Source organism: Populus trichocarpa, chromosome 13 (genome assembly GCF_000002775.5).
Source record: "Populus trichocarpa isolate Nisqually-1 chromosome 13, P.trichocarpa_v4.1, whole genome shotgun sequence".
In the NCBI taxonomy this organism is placed as follows: domain Eukaryota; kingdom Viridiplantae; phylum Streptophyta; class Magnoliopsida; order Malpighiales; family Salicaceae; genus Populus; species Populus trichocarpa.
In genome coordinates, this window is record NC_037297.2 from 6,469,032 (window position 1) to 6,479,678 (window position 10,647).

At 30.9% G+C, this 10,647-nt stretch overlaps 1 protein-coding gene across 1 annotated transcript; it reads right to left on the reverse strand.

Annotated features, from left to right (window-relative positions):
• Window positions 1-1,305: 1,305 nt before the first annotated feature.
• Window positions 1,306-3,043, reverse strand: LOC7465621 (cytochrome P450 89A2). Its single transcript, XM_002319738.4, has one exon. The coding sequence runs from the start codon at window positions 2,981-2,983 to the stop codon at window positions 1,442-1,444; it is 1,542 nt and encodes a 513-aa protein (XP_002319774.2). The 5' UTR covers window positions 2,984-3,043; the 3' UTR covers window positions 1,306-1,441.
• Between the last annotated feature and the right edge of the window lie 7,604 nt (window positions 3,044-10,647).

Genomic DNA, 10,647 nt, shown 5'->3' on the forward strand with positions numbered 1-10,647 from the left:
TAGTACAATTCCATGAAGGAAGAGATGAATTCTATGAAAAGTAACGGAGTCTAGGATCTTGTTGAGTTGCCTAATAATGCAAAAGTCGTTGGGTGTAAATGGGTCTATAAGATAAAGATAGACTCATTGGGGAGCATTGAAAGATATAAGGCAAGATTTGTTGCTAAGGGACTCACTTAAAAGGAAGGAATTGATTACACCGAGATTTTCTTCCTTGTATCTAAGAAAGATTCTATGCATATTATTTTGACATCTATAATATATTTTGACTTGAAAATGCAACAAATGGATGTAAGAACTGAATTTCTTAGTGGACATCTAGAGGAGAAGGTTTACATGAAACAACCTGAAGGATTCTCTTCTAGTAATGGTGTGCATTGGTCTCAAAACTTAAGAAATCCATATACGGTTTAAAACAAGTGTCCCGACAATGGTACTTTAAATTCCATGATGTAATTCTTCATTTGGATTTTTAAAAAGCATCATGAATCAATTTATATACCAGAAGTCACTAGGAGTAAGATTTTTTTTTTCCTTGTTTTATACTTGGATGATATTCTGCTTGAGACTAATGATAAGAATTTGTCAAATGAGATGAGACAATTTCTCTCTAAAAATTTTGACATGAAGGATATAGGTGAAACATTTTATGTCATTGGCATTAAGATCTATAGAGACAAATTTAAAGGTGTTTTAAGTATATCTTAAGAAACCTATATCAATAAAGTTTTAGAGAAATTTCATATTTGGGTTTAGAATCATGGATTTTATTTCTAGCTGTTGTTTATATATCGACATCAAGTATTTAGCTATAAGAGAACATGTTAAGGAAAAGAAAGTGGTCATTGAGCATATTAGTATTGAATTGATGATCGCAAATCCTTTGACTAAAAGCATGCCATTATTTAAATTCAGTGATCATTTAGTGAAAATAAAATTTGGTTCCATTATATAATTTTAGTTATACAAACTATATTATTTTAAAAAAAAAAATCTACTTATTGTGATGTTTTCTCATAATTATGTACATATTATTTTATTTGAGAAAAATCATATATATAGGACCAAGAATAAATATAGGGTTTATTGGTTAAGTAAGGTCACCACATGTTAATATTCATTCCATGTATTTAAAATCATTATGCCCGTAAAATAAAAATAATAATATACTCGTTTGATTTATCTCATCAGTTAAATTGATATGTTTTATAAATAATAAATAAAAATAAAAACTACAAACATTATACTTCAAACATTACAACAACTATTAACATGTTAATATCAAAAACATTCTGAAACAACATATATTCAACTTTTTGTTTTATTATTATTTCGTAAGTAATACAGCCGCCTTGTCAAAACAAGCCACATGTAGCTAGTGACGATACACAAAGATGTTACTGTATACATATAGATAGCCACACACCCTAACTTCTGCTCTTCAACTTGCAACTCTGCGAGATAAGTGGGCGCGCAGTGGATTCTTCATTACAATGGTAAGTTCTTGCTTCTCAGACAAATCAATATCATCTCCATCCACAGCCTTCCACTCAAAATTCAAGATCAAATTAGCCACAAAATATTCCAAATGAAGCATTGCTAAACCATAACCAGGGCAAATTCTCCTTCCAGCTCCAAAAGGCATCATCTTAATCTCTCTACTTCCTGTTATATCAAATGCTTCCCTTTCACTATTCAGAAACCTTTCAGGCTTGAATGCCATGGGATCCTCCCACGCCTTCGAATCCCAACCTATATCAGCAACCAAGAAGTTTACAGTCCCATTTTTAGGAACCAAGAATCCACCCAGCACCGTATCTTCAGTCACAGCATGTGGCAACACCATACGTGCAGGCGGGTGCCTCCTTAACCCTTCTAAAATTATTGCTTTTAGATAAGGCATCTTTTGTAAATCGTCTTCTTTAACCACTTCCTCTCCTTCTCCAACAACCTCTTTGATTTCCAGGAGCAGCTTCTCCTGAATTTGTGGATGCTTAACCAGATTTGCCATGATCCACTGCAAGGCTGTTGTGGTAGTATCCGTGCCGCCATTAAGGAACTCGTTGCATAAACTAACAATTTCGAGGTCATTCAGCTTTCGATTCTCATCAGGAAGTTGCAGATCCAGCAGCGTATCAACATAAGACAAGACATACTCATCCTTATTCTCCTCCATATTTAATTTTCTCAACCTCTGTTCCTTCAACTTCTTTCTTTCTCTTATCAATGAAAGGATTACATCTTCTCGGTCCTTGTGAAGCTGCAAGAACTCTGCCCATCGTTTACGAAGCACTATCTTGCTCAAACTTGGCCAGAAATTAAGTATATTGAATCTACTTATATTTACCACCATGCGACGCTGAACTTGTTCGACCTCTTGAATCTGTTTCTCCTCTAATTTGTCACCGAAACACATGAACACTAACAGACAAAACATAGCATACTGAAAATGATCAACTACACGAACAGGGTCCCCAGACTTGGACAACAACTTAAATTGGTTCATCAAGATATTCAACACCCATTTACGAGCATGACCAAACGTCTTAACCCGCGAAGGATGGAGGATTTCTGATGTCAGGTTTCGACGGAGGAGGCGCCAAGTAGGACCGTAGAATGAAGAGTTGATGTTATGCTGATTGCTGCCAAGCACTCTGCTTGTAGCAGGAGCAGGTGGGCGGTTAGCAAAAACTGCCCCTTTCTGGATCAAAGCAATGTAAGCAAGGGAGCGATCAGCTATAAAGATGGCGGGGCGAGAGCCCATGTGGAGGGTGACCATCGGGCCTAGCTTTTGGTTGAGGGAGCGGATGGCACGCTCCAGCTCGGAGGTGGATTTACGGATCCATAAGATGTTGCCAATAACAGGGAAGGTGAAGGGGGCTGGAGGGAGGTTGTGAGTTTGGGAAAGAAAAACATGGTTAAAGAGGGCTTTAAGGAAGGCACAGAGTGAGAGAGAGATGAGAACGAGGAGCCATATCTCCATGTTTTTAGCAAATTAAAGAAAACTGGACAAGGAATCTTTATCTTTCTTGGGAGCGGTAGATAATCCTATTTATTGAACGAGGAAGTCACCTTTTCTTATGGAAATTAATTAATTAATTATTTTTTATATGTCAGAAATACATATTCATATTTTGACTATTATTTATATAAAATTCAAACTCTCTACAGACAGAGAAAGTTCAAAGAAATAATGTTGTTTATATCCTGTTTCGATTTGTATCCGCCTCACTTTATGTTTACTGTGTAACTTCTGTAAACTAATAACCTCAATTAAAGAAATTATAAATCCAAGAAGAAATTATAAATCCAAGAAGAAGAAGACGTCGACTTAGATATAACTAGCTAGTTGATTCACGTTTTAAATTAGATAAAATATTTATTTAACACAATAAAAGAATATATAATGCATCGTTAATATATTTTATAGCACAAATAAGATAGGTTATTATGAATTGAAAATTTAATGCGTTCACTTAATAAAATAAATCTAAAATTATATGTATTAATAAGTTTTTAAATAAATTATCAATGCCAACTAAAAACCAATTGGGAAGATGAGTGATGGATGTTAATTATGATTTCTAACCTCGTTTTGTGAAGGTATCCTCAAATCTTTTTATTTAATTATATGATTGCTAACAATTTTTTTTAACAAGAAGAGTAATAATTTAAATTTCTTTAAACAAAATGATTGTTAGTATAATTCCTTCTTTCCTTCTTTTTTTTTATATGAAGAAATATAAATTTTTTATCATGTGTTCTCAATTTAGTAAAAATCAAAAGCAATCAGAACAAAAAATTAAAAATAAACGATATGAAATAATGATAAGAAGAGTAGCTTTCTAGTTAAAATCCCTCTCTCTTTCTCTCTCATCAACGTACACCTTTTTTTCTTGGTATTTTCTTTATCTAAAATATATTTATTTAGAAAACATCTCATCATAATCATAAAATCAAGTTTTAATTACAAAAAAAAAAACATTCTAATGATGTTGACATTAATGCATAAAAAATATTAGAACAATACATCGCATGCACGTTGCTGTGTAGAACTTTTTGGTTGTGTCACCAAAACTTGCTAGGCTTGGATAATCAACTTGGAGACCACAAAACTGGACCTTTTCTAGCACAAATTTTAAATTAAATTAGGTGATAGTTGATTTAATGTTGCTACTCCATTGACCTGAACATGACCCGATCAAAACTCAATTTATTTATAAAAACAATTCAAAATGAGATTGTTTCAGCCTGTTTTTGAATATATTGAGAGGGTTAGGTTTTGAATCAATCCAAGCTAGTTCGGATTAACGTGTCATGTCCATGACATAAGTCATGGACTCGATTAGGTTTAATAATTTTTTTTTCAAATCTGTTATTTATTTAATCATACAATAATAAAAATATACATGCACAAGAAAGTCACAGAATAAAACTTAGGAAAAAAACGCATTATAAAAGGCTGTATAAAAAAAACGTTGGTTAATGTTAAAAAGAATGCTACAATCTTATTTAAAAAAAAAAGTAAAAATTGAATGGTATTTGATAAAATAATATTCAAAATAAATATTTAATTTATTTATTTTAATGTATTATAACTAAAATTAAAAGGGTGAAGACAAAGGAGGAAAAAAAGGGTAAGGATTCAGGGTCTATATAGACCAATGCACATGCTAGTTAAAAATGAAGGAAGGAGTATTGGCCTACAAAGCCAGGCCAACCCATGCTTCAAGTTTTTTTTCTTTTCATTTTATTAGAGTTGACGTATGACATGTCATCTTCTTATTTATTAAAAGCAACAAAAAAAAAGCATGATGATATATCATTTGCAATTATTGAAAAACAATTTTGCACGCTTGCCCAGATTTTGACCATAAGAAAGGTGACCAAAAAATTAGGGTGGGGTTTTTTCACTATAAAAAACCATTTTTAAACTTGTTTCCACATTAAAAAAAACTATTAAACACAATAACTACCTCAAAAAACCTATTTATCAACTCAAAAAACCTTTAAATCAATCCCAGAACACAAAATCAAACTAAAAAAAAATAACTTCCCAGACATAATATACTTTTTTAGGCGATACGAAAACTCAAAAACATCTACATGGCACTTATCTTGTCAAAAGAAACATATTGACACTAAATTTGGCATTTTTGTTCCTAAAATCCACCTAATTGACTACTTTTTCTCTCCTCCATCATTTTCAACAATTCTCTCTCTCTTCTCCCTTAAACTTAGAAATTGAAATATGAACAAAATAAAATTTTGGATTAAAACATAAAAGCTTCAAACCTAAATAACAAAAAATAAATAATTGAAAACTTTAGGGACTAAAATTTAAATAAACTCATGCCTCATATATAGTTATAAAAAAAAGAAAAGAAAAAGAGGAAGATTTTTTCCTCCAGCTTCAAAATTAAGTTCTTAAGTCTCAATTTTATTAAATGATAAAATTCATTCGAATAGTGTTTCTCTTTCTGATCCCTAGAGTTTTTTTTATGCATTTATCCCTTAATTTATTTTTCTTCTTATTTGGTCCCTTAGCATTTCTTTGATTTGTGATTGGACTTGGTGATTTGTTTTTCAAGCCTATTTATAGGGATATCGAGGTATTAGAGAAATGTTTCGTCGCTCGATTGATGCTAGGTTCAACAAAATAAAATTTAATTTCATTGATTTAAATAATTAGAGCTTAGGGGACCAAATTTGAGGCTTAGACAAATATGTAGTCCCTTTTATGTTAATATCATGGACTAATTTGTATAGTCATGAGAGATTTCTTTTTGTTTTTCATTCACTCAACTTTTCTCTTTTTAATTTTATCCATTCACATTGACTTTATTTAGGATTTGACTATGTAGCTTGTTTTGGTTGTCTAAAATTGAAACTAAAACAAATATAGTAGACTAAGATGGACATGTAGGCCAACTAGGCGAGCTTGTGGATTGCACATGCCAACATGTAGAGAAGGAATGTCGTATTCAAAGGACGTTTATGGCCTTCTCTAGTGGCCAAAAACAACCATCCACGGTGGCATCTCAAAGATCATATCGAGTTTTGCTCATTATTCTGCTCGTGTTCACTGAAATAAATTATTTACTTATTTTTTATATTGCTTGAAGAATGATACTTTACCTCTAGTCTATGATTCTTCCCACTTGTTGTTGTGAGAGACTTTGCACCCTCTAATACTATTTGGAGAACGTCGATTTTGCCTCTCAACTTGGGATCTTGTTGCATTTTTTCTTATCATTTTAACCTCATATAAGATTTCTTAAGAAATCATAACTTGCCTGTAGTTTATGACTTTGCTCCCTATATGCTCATATGAAAACTTGACACCATTAACTATCGCTTGGAGAATGACATTTGCTTCCCCCAGTTTACTATTATGAAAAACTTTGATTTGTCACCATCATAAACTACCAAAACTAATCTAATTGTTCATCCTCTAAGAGGCTCACATGCATTAAAATAATTCAAAGTTTTTTAAATTGAAATATTACTAGCTAATCTAATCGTCTTTATCTTCCTATTCGCTATCATGATTCTCATATAATCACCCTCAAACTGATCTGACTACTCTTCTTTCTTGTAACCAATCATGAGATGCACATGCATCAATATCATTTTTGCTAAGAACTTTACAAATTCATTCATTAATTTTTTTTTGTTTGAAAATCATCTTTTTTTTTTGTTTTGGTATCAAACTATAAATTTTGATGATTATATTCATTCAAGTTTAATTGTTGAAATGAAATCATTGAGAAGTAAATTTGATAGTATTTTTATGAAGATCAATTTTTTTTGGTTGAGACCCTAAAACTCGTCATTCAATGATAAAATGCAATTTTATAGGTATTTTGCTGACAATTAAAGAGGTATATACTAATTCGGATTGTAAGAAAAAATGGTTATCTCAAAATTTGGTTATGTAGGGGTAAAATGATTTTTTTTTCCCTAATAGGAGTTTATTTCAGAAAGGAAAGGTTGAATTCTAAAAGTAGCTTTTTGGCTTTCAAAATAAGATCATCTTCCTTCAAGTTATGTTAAGCTTATCCATTTATTTGTCTAATAACATAATTTAATGTCATAAATAATGATATATGGCATAAAAAAAAGACGTGATTTGGTTTGGAAAACATTTTTCTTCTTTTTTAGAGGCTAAAACTTAACAACGTAAGTCAAATTATTATTATTATTATTATTATTATTATTATTATTATTATTATTATATGAGAAATGTATTTTAAAAATCACATAATATAAGCGAAGTTTCAAGTTTATGAAAGAATGAGATTTATAAAGATCAAAAGGTTTTTAAAGGATCACCTATTCATCTGAAGAGATCTTTTAGACTTGGCGCCTTGATCTTGACTTTTTAGTGATTGATCTTATTACAACTTTAATTCTTCAAGTTCTCTCGTGCTTTGTTATTGACATTGAATTTTTCGGTTTTGCACTGTTGTGATGGATGCTTTGGGAGAGTTTTCCATCTTTTTTCTTCCTTTTGTTTTCTTTTTTGGACTTGATCATTTGAATTTTTACATGATCATTTGTTAGCTCTCTTTTGTATCACTTCTATCCCTTTCATATTTTAATTTTAATTATTTCTTTTTATTCTAAGAATTTCATTGATTGCTTGAAAGCTTTCAAAATATGCTAGAAACTTGTATGGATTATATTAAGAGAAAGCAAACCAACAAGTCAAAGAAAGGTGCGAATAGAAGTTTAGACATATTAGAAATCATTCATACTGATATATGTAGTTTAAACATGGACTCACATGATTAAAAATGCTTTATCTCTTTCATAACAAGAATGAAGTATTATATGCTTTTAAGATTTTTAAGGCTGAAGTAGAGAAACAATGTGGGAAACAAATTAAGATTGTGAGATCAAATAAAGATGAAGAATATTAAGGCAAATACAAAGAGGATTGACAAGCACATGGTTTGTTCATAAAGTTTCTTCAAAAGAATTGGATAGTTGCCCAATACATCATGTCTGGTTCACTATACTAGAATGGTGTAGTAGAAAAAAGAAACTGAACATTAGTGGACATGGTACAAAGTATGCATAGCAACTATAATCCATTTAAATCCTTGTCGATTAAAGCACTAAAAATGGCAGTGTATATATTAAATCGAGCTCCAACCAAGTCTGGTCCAAAAATGTCATTTGAGTTATTAAAATGTTTGAAACCAATTTTGCAACATGTATGTATTTAGGGATGCCCGTCTGAAGTAAAAATTTATAATCTACAAGAAGAAAACTAGAGCCAACGACCATTAATGAGTATTTCATTAGATATGTTGAAAGATCTAAAAGGTATAGATTTTATTGTCCATCTCACAACACTAGAATTATGGAATCAATAAATGCAAAGTTTCTTGAAAATGACTTGATTAGTGGGAGCGATCAAAATAGAAACATAGTTTCTAAGAATGATCATTTAGAATCATCACCTTCCACATCAAATGATAGATTGGTTATTGTTCATACCATCCCTAAAGTACAAACTAGTGTTGAACATCAATCATTAAAGTTCCAAAAGTTATTGACAACATTTTAGTAAATCAAATAGTTCAAGCATTACTAAGAATTTTTTAACAACTAGCTAAACCAAGTACTTCTCAAGAAGATGATGGTTTAACATTAAGAAGTTCTACTAGAATGAAAAGCTCCACAATTCCTAATGATTATGTTATGTATCTACAAGAATCTGACTATAATATTGGAGCCGAAAATGATCCTGAATCATTTTCACGAGTCATAAATTGTAAAAAATTGAATTTTAGTACAATTCCATAAAGGAAAAGATGAATTATATGAAAAGTAACAGAATCTAGGATCTTGTTCAGTTGCCTAATAATGTAAAAGCCATGGGTGTAAATAGGTCTTTAAGATAAAGATAGACTTATTGGGGAACATTGAAAGATATAAAGCAAAATCGTTGCTAAGGGACTCATTTAAAAGGAAAGAATTGATTACACAAAGATTTTCTTCCTTATATCTAAGAAAGATTCTATGTATATTATTTTGGTATTTGTAGCATATTTTGACTTGAAATGCAACAAATGGATGTGAAAACTACATTTCTCAATGGACATCTAGAGGAGAAGGTTTACATGAAACAACCTGAAGAATTCTCCTCTAGTGATAGTGAGCATTTAGTCTGCAAGCTCAAGAAATCCATATACGGTTTAAAACAAGTGTTCCAATAATGGTACTTCAAATTTCATGATGTAATTCTTCATTAGATTTGTAGAAAACATCAGGGATCAATGTATATACCAGAAAGTCACTAGGAGTAAGATTTTTTTCTTGTTTTATACTTGGATGATATTTTACTTGAAACCAATGAAAATAATTTGTCACATGAGGTGAGACAATTTCTCTCTAAAAATTTTAACATAAAAGATATGAGTGAGGCATTTTATATATATCATTGGCATTAAGATCTATAGAAACAAATTTAAAGGTGTTTTAGGTATGTCTCAAGAAACTTATATCAATAAATTTTTAGAGAAGTTTCGGATGAATGATTATTCACCAAGTGTACCTCCCATTGTGAAGGGTGATAGGTTCAATTTAAACCAATGCCCAAAAATTATCTTAAAAGGGAACAAATATAGAGCATTTCATATGCTTCTGTTGTAGGAAGCCTAATGTATGCTCAAGTCTATACATAGCCTGACATTGCTTTTGTTAAGGGAATGTTTGGATGATATCAGAGTAATCCAGGTATAGACTATTAGAGAGTTGTAAACAAGGTAATGAGGTATCTTCAAGGAGCTAAAAACTACATGCTTATGTTTAGATGAACACATAATCTAGAAGCAACTAACTACTCCGATTTAGACTTTATTGGCTATGTTGATTCATGCAAATCAACATCAGAATATATTTTTATAATGGTTAGTAGAGTTATATCTTGAAGAAGTGTTAAGCAGAATTTTACTACTACTTTCATTATAAAAGCTGAGTTTGTTTCTTGTTTTAAGGCTACTACATATGATATGTATGGTTAAAGAGTTTCATATATGGGTTTAGAATCATGGATTCTATTTCTAAGCCATTAAGAGTATATTACGACAATTTAGTTGTTGTTTTTATGGCTAAGAACAACAAAAGTGGTAGTCAAAGTATGCATATTGATATAAGTATTTAGCCATAAGAGAACGTATTAAGGAAAGGAAAGTGATCATTGAGCACATTAGTATTGATTTGATAATCACAAATCCTTTGACTAAGGGGCATGACACCATTTAAATTCAATGATCATGTAGTGAACAACAACTAAATTGTGAGTGTTTTTTTTTTGTATCAGATTTAAATATAAATTGTTTTAAAAATATTTTTAAATATATAAAGTCTAACACTTGATCCCATCTGAATTCCACATTATATAAGAATGATCTGTGTAAACAAACCCTTCATTCCAAACTAATATGGAGTGAACTGCATGAAAGAACACTAAGAAATACTACGTGCCATCCTAATCCAATTCATTGTCATTAAACACTCCCTCCACACCTTTCCTTGTATTATCACAAAGGATTTTGTCTCATTTTTGTAATATTTAAAATCATTATGCCCGTAAAATAAAAATAATAATGTATTCGTTTAGTTTACCTCATC

What these genes read in the sequence shown, in the direction of transcription:
- LOC7465621 (XM_002319738.4), bottom strand. Translation starts at nt 2,983, where the DNA reads ATGGAGATATGGCTCCTCGTTCTCATCTCTCTCTCACTCTGTGCCTTC.